This window comes from Rhinopithecus roxellana, chromosome 3 (genome assembly GCF_007565055.1).
Source record: "Rhinopithecus roxellana isolate Shanxi Qingling chromosome 3, ASM756505v1, whole genome shotgun sequence".
NCBI classification, from domain to species: domain Eukaryota; kingdom Metazoa; phylum Chordata; class Mammalia; order Primates; family Cercopithecidae; genus Rhinopithecus; species Rhinopithecus roxellana.
In genome coordinates, this window is record NC_044551.1 from 171,092,786 (window position 1) to 171,119,942 (window position 27,157).

At 56.8% G+C, this 27,157-nt stretch overlaps 2 protein-coding genes across 5 annotated transcripts in view; one reads left to right on the forward strand and one right to left on the reverse strand.

Annotated features, from left to right (window-relative positions):
- HK3 (hexokinase 3) lies at nucleotides 1-18,497 on the forward strand. Of its 4 annotated transcripts, none has more exons than XR_750460.2 (19): nucleotides 1-94; nucleotides 3,184-3,305; nucleotides 7,846-8,008; nucleotides 8,205-8,359; nucleotides 8,454-8,573; nucleotides 8,665-8,760; nucleotides 9,622-9,721; nucleotides 9,802-9,985; nucleotides 10,498-10,653; nucleotides 10,797-11,030; nucleotides 11,623-11,918; nucleotides 12,022-12,158; nucleotides 12,238-12,357; nucleotides 15,222-15,317; nucleotides 15,487-15,586; nucleotides 17,235-17,418; nucleotides 17,618-17,676; nucleotides 17,832-18,065; nucleotides 18,149-18,495. XR_750460.2 is itself a non-coding variant. In XM_010386396.2 (19 exons), the coding sequence occupies exons 1-19, from the start codon at nucleotides 10-12 to the stop codon at nucleotides 18,291-18,293; spliced, it is 2,883 nt and encodes a 960-aa protein (XP_010384698.2). In that variant the 5' UTR covers nucleotides 1-9; the 3' UTR covers nucleotides 18,294-18,497. The 4 variants fall into 4 exon arrangements, 3 of the variants coding, with proteins under 3 accessions (XP_010384698.2, XP_010384699.2, XP_030783153.1); XM_010386396.2 differs by having other exon boundaries at nucleotides 17,521-17,676; nucleotides 18,149-18,497; XM_030927293.1 differs by lacking the exons at nucleotides 1-94; nucleotides 3,184-3,305 and adding an exon at nucleotides 5,927-6,014 and having other exon boundaries at nucleotides 17,521-17,676.
- UNC5A (unc-5 netrin receptor A) overlaps nucleotides 18,468-27,157 on the reverse strand; it is a 12,986-nt gene continuing 4,296 nt past the window's right edge. Inside the window, 10 exon segments of the mRNA XM_010386398.1 lie at nucleotides 18,468-19,645; nucleotides 19,872-20,050; nucleotides 20,719-20,883; nucleotides 20,965-21,114; nucleotides 21,235-21,468; nucleotides 21,659-21,827; nucleotides 22,081-22,168; nucleotides 24,809-25,111; nucleotides 25,219-25,407; nucleotides 26,434-26,598. Coding sequence (XP_010384700.1) covers nucleotides 19,480-19,645; nucleotides 19,872-20,050; nucleotides 20,719-20,883; nucleotides 20,965-21,114; nucleotides 21,235-21,468; nucleotides 21,659-21,827; nucleotides 22,081-22,168; nucleotides 24,809-25,111; nucleotides 25,219-25,407; nucleotides 26,434-26,598 — 1,808 coding nt within the window. The 3' untranslated portion in view covers nucleotides 18,468-19,479.

A 27,157-nucleotide genomic window follows, 5' to 3' on the forward strand; every position in this document is an offset into this window, starting at 1 on the left:
CACCCCTGAATGTCACTTTTGGTCATTGGGGTGCCTCATATTGCCAGACAAGAGCTCAGACCTGAGGAGAGTGGCCAGCTTCTGTGTGTCCCAGGTAAGTGCCTCGGTCTGATTACTGCCTGCTCCTTCCGCACTGTCTTGTCCTCATCCCTCCTGTTTGGCTCACGCCAGGGGAAGTGGACACTGGAAAGATTAAGCCAGCTGGTTCTCTTGCTTTGTTTTTGAGACGGGTTCTTTCTCTCTCTGTCACCCAGACTGGAGTGCAGTGGCACAGTCGGCTCACTGCAGCCTCAATCTCCTGGGCTCAAGTGATCCTCCCACCTCAGCCTCTGGAGTACCTGAGACTACAGGCACACATCACTACACCCAGCTAATTTTTGTTATTTTTTTTTGGTAGCGATGACATTTTGCCGTGTTGCCCAGGCTAGTCTCAAATTCCTGGGCTCAAGCAATCTGCCCGCCTAAGCCTCCCGAAGTGCGGGATTACAGGTGCAAGCCACCACACTCAACCTGTCAGCTGGTTCTTGATGGCAGCTCCCAACATCAGCAGAGGTCCCTGGGGTACTTTTCAGGAGGAAAACTCACTTCATGTAGCCCATTCAGCTAAGGGAAGCCAAAGGGCCCTTAGTCAAACAGACCCTGGGCTCTGTGGATACTGCAGTGAAGGAGACTTGACCCTGCCTACAGGGAATCTCAGTTGGAAGAGACAGAGCTGAATACCTTTACCTAGCATATAAATATTAGGGACTTGGGGATTACGTCACAGATTCTGTCATGTAAAAATGCTGAATGAATATCGAATGGATGAGGGAATGAATGAGTGAGTGAATGAATAAATGAACTAGCTGGGCCTTGAAAGGAGGCCATGTGTGTAACCCTTGGTCCTTTTCAAAGGTAATTGCCCCAGTTACCTCATTTTATCCTTGAAATAGACCTGTAGCATAGAACAAGCATTCCACACCCCTATTTGACAGATTCGGAAACTCAGCATAGGTATGTAAGGTTTCGGGGAGATTTATCAGAAGCTGATTTGTTGCTTTATTAAATAAGAAAAAACTACCCACTCCCCTTGCTTCCAGTTTCAGAAAGGCACATTAGCACATACCTATACCAGACCCTGTGCCAGCCATGAGTGCAGAGGTGATCAAGTTGGGTGAGGTAAAGAGGTGAAGAAACTAGAAGCAGAGGTATCAGTTAGGAGGCCGTTGTAATAATCAGGCCAGAGGATGGTCTGGTGCAGTGGCTGTGGGAATGGGGAGGAGGGGATGTACAGGAGAGCTCTTAGAGAGCCTGAGATCCAATTGCATAGAGGAGGTGAGGGTCAGGGATGCACACAGGCAACCCGAATGGCCGTGTGAGTGAGCACACTTCGATGTCTCCACTCAAGGTGGAGAACAGAAGAGCTTTGTGGGGGAAAAGTGACGGAAAAATGAGTATGGCTTTGTTGAATTTGAGGAGCTTCTCCACCATCCAGATAGTGATGTCTAACGGACCATTGGGACTTAGGATTTGGCTGAGGCCAAAGGTAGATTTGGGAGCCCTGAAACAGCTATTAATGAAACCTTGGGGATGGGTGAGATAAAGGGAGTGTGGAGGGAGGGCATGACCAGAAACTTGGGAACCCCATTGTCTGAAGGAAGAGAAATTACTGATGAAGACTATGAGAGACTCAGGAAGGAGACCTAGGAGAGTCTGGCTGTGAGAGCTAAGGGCACGGAGAATTCTGTAGCAAAGAGAATGACTAGTGGCTTTGCATGCCTGAGAGAGGGCAGTAAAGGTGAGGGCTGAGGAAAAGGCTTGGGATTGGGCAGTTAGGAGGTCACGAGTGACCATGTGGAGAGGGCAAATTAGTGAGTGTAATGGGAGTAGGCGAGGAGGGGAGTGCAGGGGTGGGAAGGTACTATATTTTCAGAAGTTCTGCTGTTGCAAGGAAGAGAGGTCAAGTGACTCAGTGGACAGATGTCTCTTCCCATATTGGACCCTCTGCTGTGTTTCCCTTTTCCCCACCCCTAAAGAGCCCCTGACTCACTGAAGGCTCCCTTGGGACTACGGGAACAGCAACACCACCTCCAGCTCGGATGAGCGAAGTATGACATTTCTACAGTTCTTTACAGTGTGCAAAGGACCACTCACTCCTTCAATCCTCCCAAGAACTTAGCTTTCCATGTTAGAAGAGGAAATGGAGACTCACAGAGTTTCGGTTCAGATTCAGCTACATAAATCTGAATGCACATCTGAGCAAGTTCCTTTGCTCTATGATCTCATTTGCCCCACACAGCCCTTTGATACATGTTGGTCCCATTTCACAGATGAAAAGCCTCAAGGTTGAGAGATGTGGTGAAGCTGCCTTGTGGAGAGCAGGGTCCCCACCTCTGAGCACAGGGCTCTTTCTGCTCTGCATCACTGCACTGTTAAACCCCCCTGGTTTATGTCGCACATTACATCTCATAAAGCATTTCCCCAGGTGTTATTCTATTTAGCGCTCACAACAACCTTGTGAGGGTAGATACTATTTCCTCCTGTTTTACGGATGGAAGCTGAAATTCAAAGAAGTCATAAATGACTTGCCCAAGGTCACGTCACTAGTGGAACCCCTTTCTGAAGCACAGATCCACCCCTGTCCATGACCCCTGTTGCCTTCAGGATGAAATTCACGTGCCTTAGCCTGGCACAACGGCTGTCCCTAGTCCAGCCTGCCTGCCTCTCTGGCAGGTCTTTGCTCCCTTCTTTGTTCCAAGCCTCTAGCATGCCCCTGACCTCCCAACCACAGCAGCATGTCCATCTATTATATGTGGCCATCTCACCCACTGCCTGTGCTAATAATCATACTGTGATTGATGATGAGACTGAGGTCCCTGAGGGCAGGGCCTAGGTCTGCTTCATCTGTACCGCAATGTCCAGCATAGCAGGCATCAGGAACTGGTGAATGTCAATGAATGACAGAATTAATGAACAGCGTTTGGACTGAAATCAGCCTTTCCAGTGCTCTCTCATTTCACATGCTTGTGAAAAACAAGGGCCTTCTGGTTGACTGCTACGAGATCTTTGATGGTCAGAGGTTCTGAATTCTGCTCCCAGCTTCCTTCCTGGTCCCCTTCAGAAGGAAGGAAGTTGGCCTGGGTTACAGACTCCTAGGGCCTGTAGAGTAAATGGTTGACCCAGGTTGTCCCTTTTCTACTGTAGGTGGCCAGCCTCCACTGTGGAAGCTCATGGACTCCATTGGATCTGCAGGGTTGCGGCAGGGGGAAGAAGCCCTGAGTTACCCTGAGGAGGGCTTGCCCGGGCCCTCAGACAGCTCAGAGCTGGTAAGTTCAGCACTGGGTTCCTGTTTCATGCTTGTTCAAGGCCGTCAAGAGCTGCATGACTGAAGCTGCCATGGGGCCCTGGGCTCTCACCCATGCAGCCCCTTTCCACTGAGCTTTTCATATCTGAGCTGGTAACGATCTCTTTTCAGGCTCCAAAACAACTGCAAGGTTGGGAGGATCATCTTACAGGTGATGAAAAGGGACATAGAGAAGTGATATGACTTGAGTTTAAGACATGACAGGAGCTTGAGCTGAGGTGTTTCAACTCCAAACATATCACTTTTGCCACCTTGCCACACAGGTGCCACTCCTGCCCCAAGTGGGTTGACACAGTCTAGAGTGGACCTTCCCAGGATTATCTGGTCAAAAGCTGTGTTCTTGAGACCTTTCCCGCCTCTCCAGTTCCTCTTGCATGTCTCCCTCAACGCAGCCACTATAATCAGGCACACAGATGTTTTTAGTGCCAAACTCATGCCTGAGGCTTGCTCAGAAGTGAGTTTCTCCTTTTTTCTGTCATCTTGATCAAGATTTAGAAGTTGTCTCATACCACACCCTTGAGCAGGAAACTCTTTTGTAAGCCATTTCTTATCTCTTAGTCTCTGTTTCCTCATCAGGAAAATGGAGGAAAATAAAATCTAATACTCCCCACCCCCAAAGGCTAATGGAGATAAAGGACTTGCCTATGGCTGGACACAGTGGCTCACGCCTGTAATCCCAGCACTTTGGGAGGCCAAGGCGAGTGGATCACCTGAGGTTCAAGAGTTCAAGACCAGTCTGGTCAACATGGTGAAACCCTGTCTCTACTAAAAATACAAAATTAGCTAGGCATAGTGGTGCATGCCTGTAATCCCAGCTACTCAGGAAGCTGAGGCAGGAGAATCGCTTGAACTTGGGAGGCGGAGGTTGCCGTGAGCTGAGATTGTGGCACTGCACTCCAGCCTGGGCAACAAGAGCAAAACTCCATCTAAAAAAAAAAAAAAAAAAAGGCCTGGCTCAGTGGCTCACGCCTGTAATCCCAGCATTTTGGGAGGCCGAGGCAGGCAGATCACAAGGTCAGGAGATCGAGACCCTCCTGGCTAACACGGTGAAACCCCATCTCTACTAAAAAATACAGAAAATTAGCTGGGTGTGGTGGCGGGTGCCTGTAGTCCCAGCTACTCGGGAGGCTGAGGCAGGAGAATGGTGTGAACCTGGGAGGTGGAGTTTGCAGTAAGCCAGGATTATGCCACTGCACTCCAGCCTGGGCGATAGAGCAAGATTCTGTCTAAAAATAAATAAATAAATAAATAAATAAATAAATGGGACTTGCATAGAGGCGGTGCCCACTAAAGGGTTCTTGAGTCATTCTCTGCAGTTTCTTTAGTTTTCTGGCATGTTGTGACATCCACTTGACTAGGCTTGTTGCCCAGATTGTGGGGGCGTTACCCCTCGCTGCATTTCATGCTCCCACTTCCCCCTTGTCCAACCAGTACCCCAAACCCTGCTGCAAACAGTTCTTCTGTGCCCAACCCACAGCTGTGCCTCAGGAGTGAGAGCAGTGGCTGGGTCCCAGTGCCTGCTCAGCCAGGACTGGCTCTAGGGCCTACTGTCATCTCCTCCCTCACTTCTCGCCCCTCCCTGCTGACACTCCTGTGCAGGCCCACATTTGCCCTGCTGGCTCCGTCACATACACCTGCGGTTGAAAGAATTCCCTTCGGCTTTGGGAGACTTCACAGGGACACCGAATTTCCCATGGTCCTGGACTCCCAACTCAGCATCATAGGCCTTACCCTCTGCTCCCCTTGCTATGACCTTAGGTTGAAAAAGGTTAGTTAACCACGTGTGGTCAGTTCCCAGCCCCATCTCAGAGGCCCTTCCCAACCCCTTCCCCTAGGCTTCTCTTTGTCATCAGAGAGGATATGGAGTCAGGCTCTCCAGGCCAGGTGTGCTTTGTGCTCTGAGGACAGGGAACCCATGCTCCACTGAGCATCTCCTACGTGTGATGCTGTTCCTCCACTTCAGGTTTTCTGTCTTCTCAGTCTTCATGGCATCTCTGAGAAGTGGGTACTACTGTTCCCGCTAGATAGAGGGGTCACTTGCTCAGAGGTGAGGTGATGGGCCCAGGCCAGCAACACAGCAAGTTGGTGACAAGAGCCAGAGTTGAAACCACACTGGACTTCACACGCTCTCTAATGCCTTTCTCCTTGCTCTTCTGGCAGAGATCTCTCCCCGCTCTTCCTGGGGTGTCGGAGGTGGCTCCAATACCTTCTCTTGGCTTGTGTGTGCCTCGCCAGGATCTGCCAGGGAAGTCCTCCTGTCTTTCTTGCAGTTCTACTGTCTTCTAGTCTCTCCTCCTGAACATCTCAATGTGCCCAAGAAGAAAAGGAAGAAAAACAATTTGCCCAAGCCATTGACTTCTCCATGACTCTATTGTTTCCATGAAGCAATACTAAAACGCCCCTCCCATCCCAACAGCACTTGGCACTTCCACATACATTACAGCCTTTAATTCTCACGCCACCACAACCATCCAGTCAACAAATCCTGCTTCCAGCTGGTGCTCCTCGTGGCCCTGAGATGTAGCCTTGAGCAAGACATAGTCCCTGGCATTGGGGGACTTCCAAGTACTATTATTTTCTCAGTTTTGCACGAAGAGGTGACGGAGGCTCAGAGAGAGTGTGACTTTCCCAGGACCACAGAGCCAGAAAAAGGGAGTGCGAGGACCCAGGTGTAAGTTTTCTCAAGCCAGATCATCTGGGGTTTCTTTCCAGCAACTTTCATCGGCCTTGGGTTCTTTTCGAGGGAACTTTCTAGGTTTTATAAAGCTCTGCGTTGATGTGGAAACATCTCTGCAGTCAGACAGATGTGGGTTCAAATTCTCCCCTGCCTCTTCACAGCTGCTAGGCCAGGCAGATGACTTGCCCTCTTGGAGCCTCCGTTTCCATGTTTCTAATGCTTGGGTGGCTGGGGCTCAGAGGGGCAAGGCTGAGACCCCGCCTGTCCTGCAGCTCTTTGACTTTGCTGCCCACTGCCTGAGCTCCTGGATGCACAGCCTGTGAGCAAACAGGGCCTGTAGCTTTGCTTCAGCTTCTCTTTCCCTTGTCACCAGACTGGCCTGGTCAGGGTGAGGTAGAGTGGGCATGGGCACCCCTAGCACGCATGGCTGCTGGAAGCATGTGCTGTAAGGTGAACGTGTAATGGACATCTGGCACCCCAGTTAGGATGATTTGCCTCCTTTGGGATCTGTTTCCCATTCTCTTCCTAAAGCAAGAGGTGGGACTGAGTTGTCCTTATCTCCCTCAAACGGCAGCCTCTCCTCCCAGCCTCTCCTCCCAGCCTCTCCTCCCTGGAGGGGCCTTATTATCCAGGTGCCTGAGTTGTTATTTTCACAGATAAGGGTCCAGTTTGGGGCAATAGGTCATTGAAATGGAACTCCCGTGTGACAGGAGGTGGGGGCTTTGGAAAGTCTGAGCCTGAGGAGGAGGAGGATGGAGTTGCTGGGCTGTGACCCTTCAATGAATCCAGGGAGGCTGTCAGGGCTTCTTTGAAGGATGGGTGAGAGAGTTGTCTAGGGCAGGGTTTTGCTCACAGGGATGAGGTCCCTGGGGCTCTTAAGCTACTGGGCTTCTGGTGGAGTGAGAGCCTGGGGTGTCCCGGCTTCTGCCTTCCTTGCCTTCTCACCTGCCCCTTCAGACTCTGATCCACCCCCAGATCAGTGTTCCCCGAATCCATCCCCTCACTCTTTCCCTGGATCTTCAAATGGCTTGTTCCCTTCCTTCATTTAGGTCACCTCCTCTGGGAAACCCTCTTGGACTCATATCTAAAAATACCTCTTTCTACCCTGGTCACTCTCTAATTTCTTATCCTGCACCCCACCTTTAACAGCCACCATCACTACTGGAACCAAATTGTATGTTTATATGCTTAATTTCTGTCTCCCACCCTGGAATCTAAAGCATTTGTTGCTTCTTGGGTGGTTATGTGTGTGCAGTGCTTAGATCAGAGCTGGGTGCGTGGTGAGGGCTAGAGCAATGTTTCGGGAAGGATGACCGACGGAAAAAAGGACCGTCCTCTGCAGTGTGGTCTCCAAATGCTCTCGTGCTGGGCTTTTTCAGGCTTCAGAGTCTGAGAGTGGGTTAGGAGAGGGAAACACTTGAAGTTTGTTCGTGCATTTGTTTATTCTCTCGTTCGTTCAACAACAACTCACTGAGAGACTCTTGCTGTGGGTCCTGGGGAACCAGAGAGCAATCATTTGCAGTACGACAGGAAGAAGGTCTTGCCAAAGCCTGAATTCAAGAAGAAGGGGGTAGGGTAGAGGATGTAGGGAGTTGAGAAGGAGTCGTGAGATAATGGGGCAGGAGGAGGAAGAAGGTGGGTTGTCTTTCCAGGACAGAGCCTTCTGAGGATGCCAGAGCTGGGTGCAGGCTGTTGGCAAGAGAGCCAGGGTGTATGAAGAGCCGAGAAGTGGGCTGGGCAGGGCAGGCCTCTGCCTTGGTTGGAGTTGGGGAGTCTGGCTAGCCCAGCAGTGCTCCTTCCCAGATGCTGGCCTGTTTCTCCCCAGGTGCAGGAGTGCCTGCAGCAGTTCAAGGTGACAGGGGCACAGCTACAGCAGATCCAAGCCAGCCTCTTGGGTTCCATGGAGCAGGCGCTGAGGGGACAGGCCAGCCCTGCCCCTGCGGTCCGGATGCTGCCTACATACGTGGGGTCCACCCCACATGGCACTGGTGGGTAGCATAGACTGAGATGCGTGGCCAGGCCTGGAAGAGGGTATTGAGCTAGGGGAGGGAAATGTTCCTTATTACTGTCCCCTATCTCTATGGCCCCTTGACCAGACTTTGCAGGCCTCAGGAATTTGGGAAGTGGGCAGAGGGCTCTGGTCATGCCAGCTGCATGCCTTTCTGTGACCTGCTTGCCCTCTAGAGCAAGGAGACTTCGTGGTGCTGGAGCTGGGGGCCACAGGGGCCTCACTGCGTGTTTTGTGGGTGACTCTAACTGGCACTGAGGGGCATAGGGTGGAGCCCAGAAGCCAGGAGTTTGTGATCCCCCAAGAGGTGATGCTGGGTGCTGGCCAGCAGGTAAGCACTCTCTGCCCAGCCTCTGGGGTCTGGGGGCCTGGCTGGGCAGCTGGGGCTCAGATGGGTAAGGCTGAGGCCCCCACCTCTCCTGCAGCTCTTTGACTTTGCTGCCCACTGCCTGTCTGAGTTCCTGGATGTGCAGCCTGTGAGCAAACAGGGTCTGCAACTTGGCTTCAGCTTCTCTTTCCCTTGTCACCAGACGGGCCTGGACAGGGTGAGGTGGAGTGGACATGGGACACTGGGTGGAGGGTGGCTGCAGCCCCATGAAGGCCATCAGAGGAGTAACTCAGCTTCTCTACCTCCAGAGCACCCTCATTTCCTGGACCAAAGGTTTTAGGTGCAGTGGTGTGGAAGGGCAGGATGTGGTCCAGCTGCTGAGAGACGCCATTCAGAGGCATGGGGTGAGTGGAGGGGTGATAGGAGGCCCATGCTGGCCTGGGCCTGGCACACATGCATTGGGCCTGGGCTTCTGGGAGAGCTGCTTTCCTTTTCTCTTCGTGTCCTCCATCCAGTTTAACCTCAGGTACATGTTGCTACCATTCACATTGTATAGGTTAAAAAACACTGAGGCTAAGAAAGGTCAAATAAATGTTCAGGGCCCGGGACAAACAAACATGAATAGACTTTGACCTCCTCCTCAAAGTTTTCACAGTCTAGAGGGGGAAACGTTCTAATAAAAGATTGTCCACGTCAAGGAGGAGTGCGTGGACAACTCTGGGAGTACTACGGAGGAAGCACCGGCTCTTTGATCAGGGACTTGAAGGAAGTGTTTGCCTCCTTCAAGTCAGGCTGGGACTGGGGCAGAAGATCTAGTCTCAGAGAAGGCCACAGACGAGAGTCTGGATGCTGGAGAAAGGCTGATTCGTCTGGACTAACCCTCTGTGGCGAGAAGCCAGTGCTGGGAGGAACGGGCTTGGGGAGCCAGGCAGAATGACAGTGAGGCTGGGAAGGCGCAGCGTTCAAGGAGGTGCTCAGTCTCAGGAAACTCATCCTGGTCCTGGGAGATGCTGAGGGTGGACGTCACTGTGACCTGGGGGCCCCAGTTGGGGGTGAGGGAGGAGCTGAGGGTGAGATTGGAGGGAAAGCTCCTATAAAATGGAAGCCCAGAGCGTCTGTGGCACAAATGTATGTGGCATGCAGACATGTGTTTCCTGGACTCTGTGTGTCTCCTCCAAAGCCAGGGCCCCAGCCCTGCCCATCCCTTGGATTCCCTGCTCTGGCCACTCAGGCCAGCCTTGACCTCTGCCCTCTCCATCATCCAGGCCTACAACATCGACGTGGTTGCCGTGGTCAACGACACAGTGGGCACCATGATGGGCTGTGAGCTGGGGGCCAGGCCGTGTGAGGTTGGGCTAGTTGTAGGTGAGCCAAAGACCATTTGTGATGACGGGTGGAGGCTGTGCTGCCTGGCGAGCAGGTCCTGACAGGTTCGTCTCTGCCAGACACGGGCACCAATGCGTGTTACATGGAGGAGGCACGGCATGTGGCAGTGCTGGATGAAGACCGGGGCCGCGTCTGTGTCAGCGTCGAGTGGGGCTCCTTCAGTGATGTTGGGGCGCTGGGGCCGGTGCTGACCACCTTCGACCACACCCTGGACCATGAGTCCCTGAATCCTGGTGCTCAGAGGTGCCCTGGTGGGGGGCCCTGACCTTTGGTTCCAGGCCCTATCTATGCTCTGCTCCCAACCCCTTCTGTTCCTGTTCTCAGGCCCTTAGGCCCCTCCCTGTCACTCTGAGGGTCTCCAGGGAGCAACCTGGGGGCCCTGGCCAGGTTCAAAGAAGGAAGGGCCCAAAGTTCTAGAACCCAGAATTGTCATCCCTTGGTCCTCCTGATTCCTGACTCTGCCCTGCCCTGACAGGTTGGGGGTTGAGGGCTGGAAGTGGCGGAGCAAAGTGCTCTCTGCCTTCCTTTGGGTTCTTCTTCCTCTCCCCAAGGCTTCGGAATGTAACCTATGTCAGAGGGGGCGATGGGGTCGAGGCGTACACCCATCTGTCCTCTGGGAGGCCATTCGTTGCTTCTGGAGTCTCCAATTTGGGAGCCCCAAAGAAAAGAATCCTTCTTTGGGAACGCTTGGAGGTAGGACAAGGTGGACTGAGGGCTTAGAAAAGGCTTTGTCCAGCCACCCTTCCCACCTTCAGGTTTGAGAAGATGATTGGAGGCCTGTATCTGGGTGAGTTGGTGCGGCTGGTGCTGGCTCACTTGGCCCGGCGTGGGGTCCTCTTTGGTGGCGGCACCTCCCCTGCCCTGCTGAGCCGAGGCAGCATCCTCCTGGAACACGTGGCTGAGATGGAGGAGTGAGTGGGGGAGACAGTGGCTTAGTGGGGGATTCTTGGCTTGGGGTAAGGGGAGGATACTCTGTCCCCAAGGTAGCCATGGGGCTTTAGTGGGATGGGGAGCTTCTGGGCTGAGCTCCAAACCACTTCTCTTTCCCCTACAGCCCCTCTGCTGGGGCAGCCCGTGTCCATGCTATCCTGCAGGACTTGGGCCTGAGCCCTGGAGCTTCAGATGTTGAGCTTGTGCAGCACGTGTGTGCGGCCGTATGCACACGGGCTGCCCAGCTCTGCGCTGCCGCCCTGGCCGCTGTTCTCTCCCGCCTCCAGCACGGCCGGGAGCAACAAACACTCCAGGTCGCTGTGGCCACCGGAGGCCGAGTGTGTGAGCGGCACCCCAGGTATTGTGGGAACACGATCCTCATGATTATGTGGCATGAGCACGTGTGTGTGATACACACCCAGAGGGTCCTCTGGGATCACGTCTGCAAGCCAGTGGACATGAAGGGCACTTAGGCAGAGGGAGGGCCAGACTGAGCTATGGGAGGCCAGAAGACATTCAAGGAGAGAAACAGTCTTCCCTTTGTGTGTGCAAGGGTGGAGGCCATGGGGACATTGGGGCTTATGGTAGGTGCACAGAACAGATTTAGAATTGAAGTGATAGGGGAGGCTGGGTATGGTGGTGCACGCCTGTAATCTCAACACTTTGGGAGGTTGAGGTGGGAGGATCATTTGAGCCTGGGAGTTTGAGGTTGCAGTAAGCCATGATTACTCCATGGCACTCTAGCTTGGGTGACAGAGTGAGACTCGGTATCTAAAAAAATAAATAAAATAAAAAACAAGTGATGGGACCTTGGGCTTCAGGAGGCTCGAGGGGTCCGGGGCCAAGCTGGGCACACCTGTATGTGTCTGGGGGTCCAGGGCCAAGCCGGGCGCACCTGTGTGTGTCTGCGGGTCCGGGGCCAAACCGGGCGCACCTATATGTATCTATAGGTTCTGCAGCATCCTGCAGGGGACAGTGATGCTCCTGGCCCCGGAATGCGATGTCTCCTTCATCCCCTCTGCGGATGGTGGTGGCCGGGGAGTGGCGATGGTGACTGCCGTGGCTGCCCGTCTGGCTGCCCACCGGCGCCTGCTGGAAGAGACCCTGGCCCCGTTCCGGTTGAACCATGATCAGCTGGCAGCGGTTCAGGCACAGATGCGGAAGGCCATGGTCAAGGGGCTCCGAGGGGAGGCCTCCTCCCTTCGCATGCTGCCCACTTTCGTCCGGGCCACGCCTGACGGCAGCGGTAATAACCTGGCCTGAGTGTGGGACCAAAACATGGGGTCACAGTGTGGGCTGGGGCTGGAGCCACAAGCCCTGTCCTGGCACTGAGGGTCTCTGCCCCACAGAGCGAGGAGATTTCCTGGCCCTGGACCTCGGGGGCACGAACTTCCGTGTCCTCCTGGTACGTGTGACCACAGGTGTGCAGATCACCAGCCAGATCTACTCCATTCCTGAGAGTGTGGCCCAGGGCTCTGGGCAGCAGGTACCCACAGCCTGAACCTTGGTGTCAGAGGTGGGAAAGGGCTGAGCAGTGCCTACGCCTGACCTGTCCTGCCCCACAGCTCTTTGACCACATTGTGGACTGCATCGTGGACTTCCAGCAGAAGCAGGGCCTGAGTGGGCAGAGCCTCCCACTGGGTTTTACCTTCTCCTTCCCATGTAGGCAGCTTGGCCTGGACCAGGTGAGGGAGGGCCAAGAGAAGTGATTCCCAAGGGCCTCCTGCCCACATACCCTTCATGGAGTGGGCAGGGGGCAGGGGAAAAGGCTGGGTGGTGGTGGGGGTTGGGGTTGGTGGTGGTGGCAGCACTGCTGGGCTGGCCTTGCACACAGCCTCAGTTTCCCCAGACAGGGTAGGCCCAGGGTTAGGGTCTGAAGCATTTGGGAGCAGGTCAGGCCTAGACTGGGGTTGATCAGAGGACAGATCATCCATTCTAGCTATAGCACTGGTGTGTGGGCCTCCGGGTCCTGCGGGAACCAGCGTTTGTTCCTGTCTCTAGCAGGGGCTTGAGGTTGCTTGGGGTTTTTTTGGCCTCTCTCCTCCTCCTTTCTTCGTTTGTTTCCTTCTCAGTGCCTGGCTCAGTGGTGGGTGCATGACTAGGGTGGCAGAGGGCCAGGCATAGGCCGACACACATCCCTACTCAGCACACACTTTAGCTTGTCCTTACACAAGGATGAAGGATTTCTCAGTGTACACACCTGAAGCCTGTCACAGAAACAATACCTCCCGGGCCTCTGGTCCAAACTCCCAGGAATCTTCCTCTCAACATACCCAACTTCTGCTTGAAAGCCTCTTACCAAGGAGCTCACTGCCCCTGAAGGCAACAGTTGCATTCTTAGACACCTGTGTTCAATGAAAAGCTTCATCTCACCTACTCCAACAAGCCTCCATGTGATTTTCATCCCCTACTCCTGCTCTGACCTCTCTCTGATATGCAAGAAATCACTCTGTCGCCCAGGTTGGAGTGCAATGGCATGATCTTGGCTCACTCACTGCAGCTTCCACCTCCTGTGTTCAAGCGATCCTCCTGCCTCAGCCTCCCAAGTAGCTGGGACTACAGGCACATGCCAACATGCCTGGCTAATTTTTAGTAGAGACGGGGTTTCACCATGTCAGCCAGGCTGATCTAGAAATCTTGACCTCAGGTGATCTGCTCACCTCAGCCTCCCAAAGTGTTGGGATTACAGGCGTGAGCCACCGCGCTGCACCTGCTATGCAACTCTGTACTCTGCTTTCTTTTACACGGTGATCCTCTGGATGGTGCAGTGGGCCAGTCTTGCTGCTTGGCTGCTCTGCTCCAGGCTAAGCCTGCTCAGTCCTTTTGATTATGCCTTGTAAGATATGAGAAGCAGGTGAGGCTCCACGTGCAAATCGGGGGTGGGGGTGGCGGGCAAGAAATATAGTCTTATTAATTTTCTGTAACTGAACTTAATTTCTGTGCTCAAGGCCGGGCGCAGTGGCTCAGGTCTGTAATCCTAGCACTTTGGGAGGCTGAGACGCGTGGATCACGAGGTCAGGAGTTCAAGACCAGCTTGGCCAAGATGCTGAAACCCCATCTCTACTAAAAATACAAAAATTAGCTGGGTGTGGCAGCGTGCGCCTGTAATTCCAGCTACTTGAGAGGCTGGGGCGGGAGAATCACTTGAACCCAGGTGGCAGAGGTTGCAGTGAGCCGAGATTGTGCCATTGCACTCCAGCCTGGGTGACAGAGCAAGACTCGGTCTAAAATAAAAACAAATGTTGGGCCCACATTCTTCTCAGGGGTGAAGACTTAACCAGTGCGGGGACTGCCTTCCCCAGGAGCCCCCTTGGCTCTGCAGCAGCCTTTGATGTGCAGAATTTGCAGGGATGTGGGGACACAGGGAGGTGCCCTGGGCCCTGCTCTCTGGGCACCTCCCTCTGCCACTTTCTTGAGTCTTGACACCTTCCTGGGCATTACCTGGGGAAGGAGGGCAGAGGCCTCTTCTGTTCTCAGATTTCTCAGATCCCTTCTGAACAGGAGTTCAGCCCAGCGGGGAGGGCATAGGACACTTGTCTCAGGAAGCCATCAGCAACCTGGGTCTGACGTCCCCTTTGCCTACCCTTCCCCATTCTAGGGATAGCAGCCCACACAGGGCCTATTACTCATCATCTGGTCTCTTTCAAACGGGTTCTTTCTCTCAAACATTCTTTCTCTCATTCTATCACATTCTCTGCTTTCTGTTTTTGAGACAATGAACCTATAACAATTTTAAAAAAGGAATAAAAGGACATATTATTGGAGGAAAATGTTGGTTACTATTTCTAAAATCTTCTGCCCCAAGGATGTCCTGACCTACCCTCCGTGCTCCTCCTCTGAGCAAAGCAGTCATTTTCTCCCAACAGCTGTAGACTCATTCCTGCTCCCCCTGCCCCCTCCCTCACAGGACGCACACTCAGAAAACAGCCCTCCTTTCCAGGTACCGTGCAGCCCTGTGTCACTAAGTTCTAAGTCCCTTTTCTCACAGTCCAGGAACGCTGCCTTCATCCTGCCCAGGCGCCTGGGTTCTGGCTTTTCCATTCCTCCTCCCCTTGTATTTGGAACACTCGAGTGACTCGCCCATTGACACAGCTCTATCCTTGAAGCTGAGAATTCCTTCCTCTCGAGTAACTTGGAGTTCTTTCTGAAAGGGTGGGATCTGCTGTCATCTGGGCCTCTGAGCCTTCTCTGTCCTCCCGTTTCACACACAGCACTCACTTTACCAGCTCTGTTCATTCCTAACCCAATTACAAAGGGCCATTCCTTCTGGGCAAAACGTCTTAAAATGGCCACACCCTCTGACCGTCTGGAACTAATAATGGAAAATGTAGGTTAGATGGTTATTAATAGGTTTTTGAACACCGAAAGCCTCCTGGGGAGTAGGGAGCGGGCAGAGGGCAAGGCCTTCAACCATACACCAAAGTAGGCAAGGAATTGTGCTTGGGGAGGGTGGAAATCTTAGGCTTGTGATGGATGCAGGCTTTGTGGAGGCAGAGTGAGCCTGAAGGGGCCTCCAGCTTCCTGCCACTTCCTCTTGGTCTCACCCCAGGGCATCCTCCTGAACTGGACCAAGGGTTTTAATGCATCAGACTGCGAGGGCCAAGATGTCGTGAATCTGTTGCGGGAAGCCATCACGCGCAGACAGGTAGGAGCCTGTTCTAGGGGTGCTTTGGGGCTGTGGCAGCCCTTGAGGGGAGCAAACAGTCTCCTAGTTTCTGAGCAGGGAGCCCTCTGCGGTAGAGACCTCTGGGTCCGGTGCTGGTTGCTGTGACGACCGCGTTGCCCAGCAACTAGCAGCATCCTTTTGTGTGCAGGCAGTGGAGCTGAATGTGGTTGCCATTGTCAATGACACGGTGGGGACCATGATGTCCTGTGGCTATGAGGACCCCCGTTGCGAGATAGGCCTCATTGTCGGTGAGGAGGGCCCTGCCCTTTCATGCCCCTACTGCTTGGCAATTTGCTGCCTTCTGTGGATTCCTCCGGTTGGATGTTTCCTTGGCGTTGGGGATGTAGGATTGCTCTGGTCTGACCTAGTGGGGCTCTGGAACAATCTCGGGCTGGCAGTCTGGAACTTGGGTGTGTAGTCCAGCTCAGTGACTGACTCATGGTCATTTAAGCTCTCTGAACTTCAGTTTGCCATCTGATAAATGAATCTGAGCTTTGGAGTTGTACAGATTTGGGTGGAAATACTAGCTTTGTGTTTCCACTTGTGTGACCTTGGGCAAGTCACCAGAGCCTCAGTTTCCTCATCTCTAAGACAGAGATAAGAATAACAATGCCTGTCTCAAGGCATCATGAGGATGAAATAGGAGGGGACAAAATATAGCATGGTCTCTGGCTCATGGCACACACCTGGTGTTTGGAGCTGGGCGGGGGCAGGGAAGCAATGAGCAGTGAAGGTCCTTCAGACAGTCCAAGATTCTATCCTTATTGAGCACCTGCCCTGTGTCCACAGGGGACTGACTGGACAGAGGAACAGGAAGACACATAAAACAAGAGGCAATTTCTGCCTTCTCAGAGCTGACCACTCAGCAAGGGTTAAGCCCAGAACAACACGCGGTGGTCAGAGAGTGACTCGATTCTACACGTGGGCAGCAGTGAGGCCAAGATCAGGAGAGAATGGGTCCCAGGATGAGTGGAACTTGAAAGCCTTGAAAGAAAGGATTTGGTTCTGTTGGGGAAAAGGGATCCCACGGGGCATTGGTCTCTCAACACGAGGCATGTGGCGGCCTCTCTTGAGGGGGAGGTTTTCGAACCCAGGACCTGGCACAGTTAGGCACTTAGGAGAGGCATGCCCAGGTTGCTGTGGGCATAAACAGCTGGACAGAGGAACTCCAGGTGGGGCCAGCAAGGAGCCCACCTGCCTGCAGCTGAAGCTGTGTCAGGGAGAGGAGGGAGACGCCCTCATCCAGGCCTCATCCAGGCCCTCTGCCTGGAATGCCTTTTCCTTTCTGCGCTTCTTGGGTTCAGTCACTTCCTCTCTGTTGCTTTCCTGACCCTGTTGGCAGAGACTTGCCCCGTGGTCTGGGCTCCTATGATGCTCTCCTTGGTGCTTCCACAGGGACACAGAGGCTCCGTCAGAGCTGGCTATTCGTTGCCTGACCTCTGGCCAGACTGTGGGGCTCCTCATCTCTGATTTCTCTGTGTCCCCTGCTCCTGGTCCAGCACCTCTTAGTTGGAATAAGGGCCTGGCAGGCCAGTCCAGGGAGCTTCGGCCTCTCAACCGCAGAGAGCTGGGGGTGAGGGCGGGGGATGTCACGTCTCCCAAGGGAATGACAGGACAGCTGGGCATTGTAGGAGCACTTGGGGGTGGCATGGTGGATGCACTGATGGTGATGTTGGTGAGAAAGACAGTGAAGGTCCCCAGGGCTTGGAGCTGGCAGGGTCTGCACGAGGGATGTCTGGAAGGAAGGAGGACCAGGACTAGGGACAGGCTGTGAGCATGAGGAGATGGAGAGGTAGAGAGAATGAGCCCGAATGTTGCCATCTCGGTATGGGAAGCGCTCGGAGGGTCCTTGTCCGCATCAATAAGTGGCTTCCACGTTGTCTGGCCTCTCTGCAGGAACCGGCACCAATGCCTGCTACATGGAGGAGCTCAGGAATGTGGCGGGCGTGCCTGGGGACTCAGGCCGCATGTGCATCAACATGGAGTGGGGTGCCTTTGGGGACGATGGCTCTCTGGCCATGCTCAGCACCTGCTTTGATGCAAGTGTGGACCAGGCGTCCATCAACCCCGGCAAGCAGAGGTGTGGGCTGGGCCCAGGCAGTGGTGGCTGGCCATGACCTGGCCATGCTGGGGACGGTGGTGGGGGGCCTTCTGCCCTGTGTGCACACACATGTTCATGCAGGTTTGAAAAGATGATCAGCGGCATGTACCTGGGGGAGATCGTCCGTCACATCCTTTTACATTTAACCAGCCTTGGCGTTCTCTTCCGGGGCCAGCAGACCCAGTGCCTTCAGACCAGGGACATCTTCAAGACCAAGTTCCTCTCTGAGATTGAAAGGTGCCTGAGGCCTACATTGCCTCCCCCACTGCAGGGAGCCTTTCTGTCCACAGTGGGGATTGCTGGCCATGGGTGGTGGCGAGGTCTGCTCTGGAGGATGAAGTGGGAGAAGTCATGACCTGCCTCTCTGTGCTCTCTTCCTTCCTGGCCCCCAGCGACAGCCTGGCCCTGCGGCAGGTCCGAGCCATCCTAGAGGATCTGGGGCTGCCCCTGACCTCAGATGATGCCCTGATGGTGCTAGAGGTGTGCCAGGCCGTGTCCCAGCGGGCTGCCCAGCTCTGCGGGGCGGGTGTAGCTGCTGTGGTGGAGAAGATCCGGGAGAACCGGGGCCTGGAAGAGCTGGCAGTGTCTGTGGGGGTGGATGGAACGCTCTACAAGCTGCACCCGCAGTGAGTCTGGGTGTGTGGGCTGGGGAGGGAGGTGTGGCTAGGCAGGGTGGTGGCCTGGGCTCACCTCAGTCCTCCCCTCACAGCTTCTCCAGCCTGGTGGCAGCCACGGTGCGGGAGCTGGCCCCTCGCTGTGTGGTCACGTTCCTGCAGTCAGAGGATGGGTCTGGCAAAGGTGCAGCCCTGGTCACCGCTGTTGCCTGCCGTCTTGCACAGCTGACTCGTGTCTGAGGAAATCTCCAGGCTGAGGAGGTCTCCACCGCAGCCTTGCTGGACCTGGGTCGGGGTCTGCCTGTTTCCCAGCCAGGCCCAGCCACCCGGGATTCCCGGGACATCCCATGTGTGACCCCTCTAAGGCCATTTGGCCTTGCTCCCTGGCTTTCCCCGAGAGAAGTAGCACTCAGGTTAGCAATATATATATATAATTTATTTACATTCACGTCCAATAAAATCCCTATGCGCCCCGGCGGCCGGGCAAGGCTGTGTACATAAGGCCAAGTGTAAGTGCATGAATGCACTTAAGACAAAGTCAGGACACGAGCTTCACATGACAGGCCCCGCGTGGGGCACCAGCCAGCCCTGGGGACGGGCACACCACGCCACACACACTCGCCACTGTACAGCCCGGGACTCCCATTGCATATTCACAGGCCCCGCCGGGCAGGGCACCTCGAGGCTGGGGGAGGGGCAGGGGCAGGGAGGAGCCGTGGGGTGACCCTGGGTGGGTGGAGAGAGGGCAGCACGTGAGAGGCAAATGTGCACCGACACTGGGCGTGAGACGTGAGCAGCCTCAGGTGTACAGCATGAGATGTGTGTGGTGGGGGGTGTCTGCATGACCCGGGGGTGGTGTGTGTGAGATGAGCACACGAGGCACGCATGGCATGTACTCGTGTGGTGGTCATGTGCCTGAATCCAGGGGCTAACCCCTGTCCGGCTGTGGCCCTCGGTCCTGCAGGCTTGGAGCAGGGCCCCTCAGACGTGCCCCTACCCAGCAGGCACAGAAATGTTTGCATAAGGTCCAGCTCAGGCAGGAGCTCCGGGGTCCTGGCCCAGGCCCAGTGTGTGCGTGCATGGCCGTGTGTATGCGGGGCCCCTGGAGAGGGACGGGAGGAGAGGTAGCATCACACGCACATACACACACACAGATGGGCTGGGCCTGGCTCAGGCTCCAGGCACTGTCCATCCTGGGCCCTGGGGCTGAGTGTGAGCAGGTGGCAGTGCCAGCCTGGCTAGGCAGGCCATGGAGAGGTGGGAGTTCGGGCAGGGTCTGAAGGACCAGCATTAAGGGACAACTTTGGCCGGGAGGGGGCCTGTCCGAGCAGCTCTCCCCGGGGTGGGGAAGGGCCCCATCCGGCTTCTGCCTGTCCTTGGTGGGTGCCAAAGCTGGTGAGAGTGTAGGCGTTGGGCCTGGCCGGCCTCAGCACTCGGCCTCCGACACTGTGAAGAGGCCAGCGTCTGGCTGGCCCAGTCCGGCTACTGCTGCAGCCAGCTGGCTGAGGTTGCCGTTGGGGAAGTGCCGCGCCTCCCACAGGTTGAGGATCATGGCTGTGGGGCTGGGCTTGGAGGCAAAGAAGCTGAGATGGCTGTGGAGGGGAGGGGGCCGTCAGCAGCCTGGCCTGGCCCCAGCCGACACCTCCTGCCCCCCTGGCCCACCCCAGAGTAGGGCCTCCCCCAAGCCAAACACAATGAATGCCCTGGCCACTAGTAGATACGGCACAGGCCCCACAGGGCCTCCTGTCCACGCCACCCCCCACCTAGGCAGGACTGTCGGTGGCCTGCGCAGGCCCTCTCTGCCCCTCTCCCACCCACCTGTCCAGGTGGAGTTTCTGGGCCAGAGTCCGCCAGTCGGCACCCCGGTTACAGGGTGGGTCCAGGCTGGAAATGATCTTCTGCCGAATGAGGAAGGGGATCTTGAAGGCACTGGGGCCCACCAGGGCTGGGACCCCCCCTTCACTCTCCAGAGCCAGCAACTCAGCAAACCTTGTGTCCTGGAGGTGGGAGGGACAGAGGTGCCTGTTAGAACTTTCCCCAAGCCTGGGCCCACTGCCACCTCCTGCTGGGGGAGCTCCCAGACTCCCCAGAGCATGGGGGCAGCATGAGCACTGCTACATCCTGGGCGCCTCCCATGTGCCAAGGCCCTGCTTACTGGAGCTCAGAAGTGCAGTGACCTGCCCAAAGCCACAAAGCCAGTGAGCAGAGGAGCCCTCTGTGGCCTCCCTCCCTCTCCGCCCTTTTCCCCTCCAAGTCACCCCGCCCAGCCTCTGCTGACACTCAACATGCACAGCTCTTTTCATGGCCTGAGTCCTCCCTGCCCTGCTCTCACTGCCAGAAATGCTCTTCCCCTTAATGCTGCAGCCAAATGGCTCATTCTTTGGGGCCCAGTACAAAGCCCCTCCTCAGGGAAGCCCTCCAGGGTCTCCCCTCCTGCTGCTCCCATGTCCCCTGCACTCCCCTCCCCAAGTCCCATTTGCACCTGCGCCTCCCTCTCTCTGAGTCTGGGAGGAAGCTACCAAGGGCTTTCTGGGAGGAGGTGGGCCTGGGGACAGGTGGGAGGGAGAGTGGGTGGCAGGGCAGGCAGGGCAGGAGCGTTTTGGGGGCTGGTGGGGAGTTGGTAGTGGGAGCACGTCACGGCGGTGCTGCAGCCCCTGCCGTCCACCTTGGTGATGTTGAAGTTGATGTTGAAGCTCTGCCCATCGCCCTCCACCTGCCACACCCACAGCTTGCAGGCCAGGTCGCTAGTGCTGGGGCTGACGCGCTCCAGGGTGAAGGTGCAGTGCAGGTACTGCTGCGTGCCGTTCCAGATGTGATAAAAGGGGATCTCCTGATGGGGGTGCAGAGAGGAGGTGTCAGGTGAGCCCAAGCTCCAGGCCCTCTGTGCACTGGCCATGGCCCTGGCCCTCACCTGGTAGCTGACGAGGAGCTTGCTCTGCCACAGGGAGCTGGGCACGTCGTGGATGGACAGGCGCAGGTTATGGTAACTGTCCTTGAAGTGCAGGACCCGAGGCTCCTGGATCAGCTGTCCCCCCAGCTGCTTCTCCAGCTGCACCACCTCCTGCAGGGCCCCAGGTGGTCAGCCCAGGCCCCTCCCCACTGCCCCAGGCAATCAGTCCACAGGGCCAGGCATAGCTGGGCCTCCCAGCGGCAGGGGGCGGGGGTGAGGGGCGGGCGATACCTTGAGTGCGTCATGGGTGTCATGCAGGCAGTAGACCCGGATGTTGTACTCAAGGGAGGTGCAGGCCACCGGGGCAAACAGAAGCAGTTTGAGGCGCTTGGCGGCAGCCATGCTGAGGGCCTCTCCCACCAGGGCAAAGCGGCCCAGCTGCTCAGTGAAGACATAGCAGGCACTGGCCTCCAGCTGGCAGTAGTAGAGGTGGGAGGGCGCCTCCTCGCCCAGGTGCAGCACATCCTGCGGGCAGGGGTCAGTGGGTCAGTTCTGCCCAGCCTCAGAGCCCTGGGGCCAGCTGTGGCTTCAAGAAGTGGCCGGAGACTGGGAAGGGGTGGGGGTGTGGCTCAGGGCCAACCAGGGGTGGAGGGCTGGGCTGAGCGTGCAGTTAGCCCACATTCCCTTCCGGAGCCCGGGTTGGTTCCCTGCTCACCTCCCAGCTGCCCTCGCACGACTGCTTTTTGAGGCGCAGGCTCCAGCTGTCGGGGCTGGGCTCCCCACAGTGGTCCATAGCCAGGATGACTGGCCGGGTGAGCAGGACGCCGGGGGGTCCGCAGCTAACGATGGGACTCAGCAGGGTCTGACAGCCAGCTAGGGGCAACCTCAAGTGGGGGAATATGGGTGGGAGGGAAAGGTGTCAGTGGCCCATCCTGGGTCCTGAGGGCCAGGCCAAGGGCAGGGCAGCAGCGTCCCAGGGACCAGGGGCTTGGGCTGCAGAACCAGATGGGGCTTAGGCGCAGCTCTCCCCCTGCCGCCTCAGGCCAGGCACAACAGTGGGTGGGCAGGGGGCTTCCTGGGGACCAAAGGCAGCAGGTGGGTCCCTCCCACCCCGGGCAACAGGGCCCGCAGTCACACCTCACGTCTTCCGGCTTGTGCAGCGTGAGGTAGATCTCGTAGATCTTCCCTCGGGGTATGGCATCTGGGGGGATGAGGAGGCTGATTCCTGGAACAGCAGGAAGAGGGCCAGGGCTTACCCACTGCCAAAGCATCCAACACCCCACCAGATAGCCCCTCCAGGAGCCTCCCTGTGAGGACCGACTGGTGCCAGCCCGGCCTGGGGAGCGAGGGGCCTCAAAGACTGCCATGCTGGCCAACCACCCCCACAGGCATGAAGCTGACTCAGGGGCACCCCATGAGCAACTGAGGGAACCCCGGTGGGGAAAGCATGCCGCGCTAGCTCAGGCGCAGGATACCTGGGGACAGAAGGCATGCTGTACCGACCTCCCTTGTTCCCTGAAAGGCACTGGGCAGGACCAGGGTATTCCTTGCTTAAAACCTTCCCTGCCTCCGGGATGAAGTCCAGCTCCCTGGCCTGGCATTGAAGGCCCTTTGCCTCTGGCCCCCACTGCCTCTCTAGCCCAGCCAGTGCTACATACTTGATGGTTCTGGAACCACTGCCTGAGCCCCCACTGCCCTCCTGTCCTGCTTTAGCCCCCCATCTCCATTGCCCCTGCTACTCTTTGCCACACCATGGTCCCTGCAGGTGGGGCGGGTCTTGAGCAACCTATCTCCTGGGCTGGATGCCCTCCCGTCGGCTGACTCGCCTCTGCTCCAGCATCTTGGAGGAGCAGGATCAGTGTGTGCCGAGAGGGGAGTGGTTCAGCAGGGAGGTGGTGGGACAGGATCCGGGAAAGACGGGCCAGGGAGTCCCTCTAGAAGTGGTGAGCAGGGACTCCCCCAGACAGGAAGCCCTCACATGAGGAGGGGCTCCCAGCTCAGGACAGGTGGAGGGAGAGGAATTCCATGACTTTACCCCACCGAATCCAAAAGCAAAAGCACACTCCCCAGTGGGCAGTGCAGAGCAGGGCTGGGCTGGGTATCACGGTTTCACCAGAGAGTGCAGAGTGATAGCCACTGCTCCCTTCACTGGCCCGAACTGCCCCGCGGTCCTAGCTGTAGTGTTGGTGACAATGCCACACATCCTCGCAGGAATGCTCTCCGTGGGGAAGCTACACACACTTGCATCTTCATTCATCAGATCGTAATGCTGGGTACTCAGGACAGCGAAGGAAAATGACAGACCCCACTCATGAAGCTCTTAGCCCAGCAGGGAGAAGGACAAGTCAACCACAGCACAGGATGTGGGAGAAGTGGCAGTCGCCCACGCTGCCTGGGCAGCAAAGGGCGAGGGCTGCGGGGCTGCACTGTCCACCTGCGTCTCTGTAAGAGCTGACAGATGCCGTCTCACCTCGTCATCCCAACAGCCCCATGAGGGGTTCGTTATCATCCGTGTGGACGTGAGGCACAGATGGCAAGAGCTGTCAGGCCGGGACCCAAAACAGAAGTCCCAGCTGAGCCGGTGGGAGGGGCAGGGGGTCAGTGCATGCGAAGGGCAGCGCCGTGTGTCTGGGATGCTGAGTCCATGGTCGCTGCCGTGTGCAGGAGGATGTGTGTGAGGGAAGGGGCTGAAGCAGCTGGCCCGCAGGGGACAGGTCTTCTCTGCGGTGTCAGGTGGGCTTTGCAGGGGGCAGAGGGGAGCCCAGAAGGGGTTCGAGCATGAGAGGGTCACGATCAACTCTGGCTTCATTGGTGAAGGTTTAGAGCGAGGAACCAGGTAAGGGGTTTGGTGGCCTGTGTCAGGAGAGGCAGCAAGGGAGGATGAGAGCAGGAGGCAGCAGGAGCTATTGAGGAGAGACTGGCATGGGACTGAAGCTGGTGCGGGGCAAGGGCGGAAGAGCAGGAGGTCAAGGTGACGCCAAGTTTCTGGCTTGAGCAACTAGATGATCCGTGAACTGGGGAAAGCCAGGAACGGGGAGGTTCTGGGGGAGGGTGGGAGACGGTTCTGTTTTAGGCACCAGGAGTCTGAGGTGCTGTGAGACATCCAGATGGAGCTGGCCAGGAGGCAGCTGGGTGTACAGTTCTGTCGCCTGGGAGAACTGCAGGCTGAGGATGTGGGAGTGGGAGTTATCTGCACAGACACAGCGATTAAAGCCATGGAGTGGGCGAGGCCACTCGGGGAGAAGGGCGCTGGGAGGGAGTTCGGAGGCACACCTACATGTATGGAACACGCAGCTGGAGACGGACAAGCAAACCAGGAGCACACGGGGTCATCTAAGCTCAGGGACTTGAGAATTTCAGGTGGGAGTGGCCGGCCATGCCACAGGCTGCAGTCACTTCTTGCAAGGCAGCCATGGAAAGAGTTCGTCAGAGGGCTTCTGTGCTGGAGTGGGTGGAAGCCAGGATGCAGTGGGGACTCCAGGATGCCCTCTGCCCAGGCCTGTGCTGATCTGTTTGCCCCTGGTTGTCTCCCTGCTCAGTTGCAAGCTCCTTGGGGCCGGGGCTTGCCCTACCTCTGGGCCCAGGGCCCCACCTGGAGACCGGCACAAGTAGGCTGGTTTGCTGTGTGTATGAACCGACAGTTATTTTGCACCCACAGCCAACAGGAGGAAGACAGCTCTGGCCATGGCCTCGGTGCCAGCCAAGACTGAGTTCTCCCCAGAACTCCACCCCCTTTCCTTGCTGATCTGTCGCGGGACACTGAGGGGCACGAGAGGAACATCCAGCTGTCCCGTCCTCCTCTAGGAGGGAAGTGGAGATGAAGGAGGGAAGTGGAGCCCTCAGAGCCCCCTGGGGTCCTTCCTACCTGTGTTAGGGATCATCAGCCGGCCCCCGAGGAAGTTGAAGGTCCCATAGGTCATGTTGCTGGTGCCTCGGGGCAGGGAGCGGAAGTAGTTCTGGGTGGAGAGGCGGGAGACAAACTCCTCGGCCTCAGAGGTTGGGGAGCTGTGGTGCAGTGTGTGGCGGCCACCACCCAGGGGGCTGAGCAGGTGCCCATTGGTGAGCTGGAACTTGGGGCTGGGCCCGTCCTGCCGGGGACAGAGACTGCCCTGGTAGGTGGTGGTGGTGGTGCTGAGGTCCGGCTGGATGGTGAGCAGATGGGGGTTGTCTGCAGGATAAAGACAGACTCAGGCAGTGGCACTGAGGACATCCCTGCCCCAGCAGCCCTTGGCGTGGGAGCTGGGGCAGGAGTGCTGGGGGCAGGGGGCCCCTCACCTGCTTTGCTGGGCTTGATGCTGACGGGCTGGAAGCCTGAGGTGAGAATGGATGAGTCAGCCACGTCCGAGTCCAGCCCCTCCTTCTTCCGGCAGTAAACGAGGATGAGGACAAGCAGCAGCAGGACCAGGCAGACGGCCACGGCGATGAGGCCCACGTAGAGGGCCACGTCCTCAGGGCCAGAAGCAGCTGCAGGAGACAGCGCGGCCTTGGTGGGGGCAGGGGTGTAGGAGTCTGGGAAGGAGACGTCAGCGGTCTGCATCCCAGGAGGATGAGGTCTGGACCCTGGGGCATCTGCACTAGCTAGGGAGCAGAGGCTCGTGGCAGGGTGCGTGGAGTCCATGCATGTGCATCCCAGCCCTGTATGTGCCATTACTGTGCTGTGTGACTCTGAGCAAATCACATCCCTCACGGGTTTGAGATCCTGGCTGAGTCTGCTGCCCGGAGGATAGAGGAGGGGAAGAGCTGCTTCCCCAGCGCGGATGACCTGGTGCCTGGCTGCTAGGCTGAACCTGCTGCCTGCTCTTCTGGGACAAGGGCAGCTTGGGCTGGGGGTGAACTCCTGGGATCCCCAGAGCAGGGGGTCTGGGTCTGCCTCCTGCATGGTTCCAGGTCAGTGCCTAGACCAGGAGCAGGGGTTTGGGGGCCCTTCTCTCTGTCTGCCTCCCCAAGGCCTGGGGCAGGTTTGGGGAGGGGGTGATTGACTGCTTGGAGGAAGCTATATTGACTTAAGAAGAGTTCTGCATAAATGGAAGAAATGTCCATCAGAAAGGAATTGACACAGATAATTAGGTTTTTAATTGAAAGAATGGGGGAGGGTATGTTCTAGAGGAAAAAAAATCCAACAGAGATCTTTAATTGTTAGTTATGGCTTTGTAATTAACAGCCCTCACAAGCCGGGCGTCCCCACAGGACCTGTATGTGCACTTGGGGGACGAGGCAGATGTGAAGCTGTGGTGTTTGGGCGAGTGTGGGCAATGGGTACGCATAAGTCAAGGTTCAAATCTGTGCATGTCTCAGGAGGCAAGGGAGGTGGCAGGGCGCGCCTGGGCCCATGTGCAGTATGCTAAGGGTGAGGGGGATCCCAGAAGGCCCTGAGCCTGGAGAGGCTACAGCCTTTGGCAGGAGAAGAGCTCCCTCAGCCCCCACCTCCCCAGGGCTGGGCAGGGCCAATCCAGGCAAACAGAAGAGGACCTCAGGGCAGAGAGGACTCACTGTGTACACAGAGGTCAGTGGTACAGTTGCGGGTGTCCAGGTCGGCACCCTGGCACTCCTCCCCTCCGTTGTGGGGTGCTGGGTCAGAGCACTCACGGCTCCGCCAGTGGGTGCAGTCCAGCCCACAGGCCGACCACTTGCTCCACGGGCTCCAGCTGCCATCCACTAGACGAGAGACAGGCAGAGAGGAGATGGTGCAGTCAGCCTGGGTGCCCGCCCCAGCAGTCAGCCAGTGTGGCCCCTCTGGGCATCCAGACCAGGCAGGGCAAGGCAGCCTGGATTTGGGGGCAAAGCCAGGGCCAGGCCCGCGATGCACGCCCTCTAGTGTCCAGCTGGCCTTGATGACGCATGCTAATGACAGGGAGGCGCGGATGACGCCGGGGCTGCTTGGCTCTCTCCACACCAGGGAGGCTGTCCTGGCCCTGGGGCAGCGAGGGCTCTCTTGTCACACATTGACCCTTCTGAACCCAGGGACAAGTGGACTCTGCAGCCACGGGCTGAGCCCTAGACCCTGTCAAACTGTACTTCACACCCTGTGACTTACACCCTATGTTGAGCCCTGAGACTGGACACAGATCGAGCCCTGACTCCAACCATACACCGCACCCCGATCCCCGCCTCAGACTGAGCCTGGCCCTGTGTGGCAGGCGGGTGGGATGGAGCCATGGGGGGGCAGGTTGGTGGGCGCGATGGAGCCAGGGCACGGAGATGGCGTGGTGAGGAA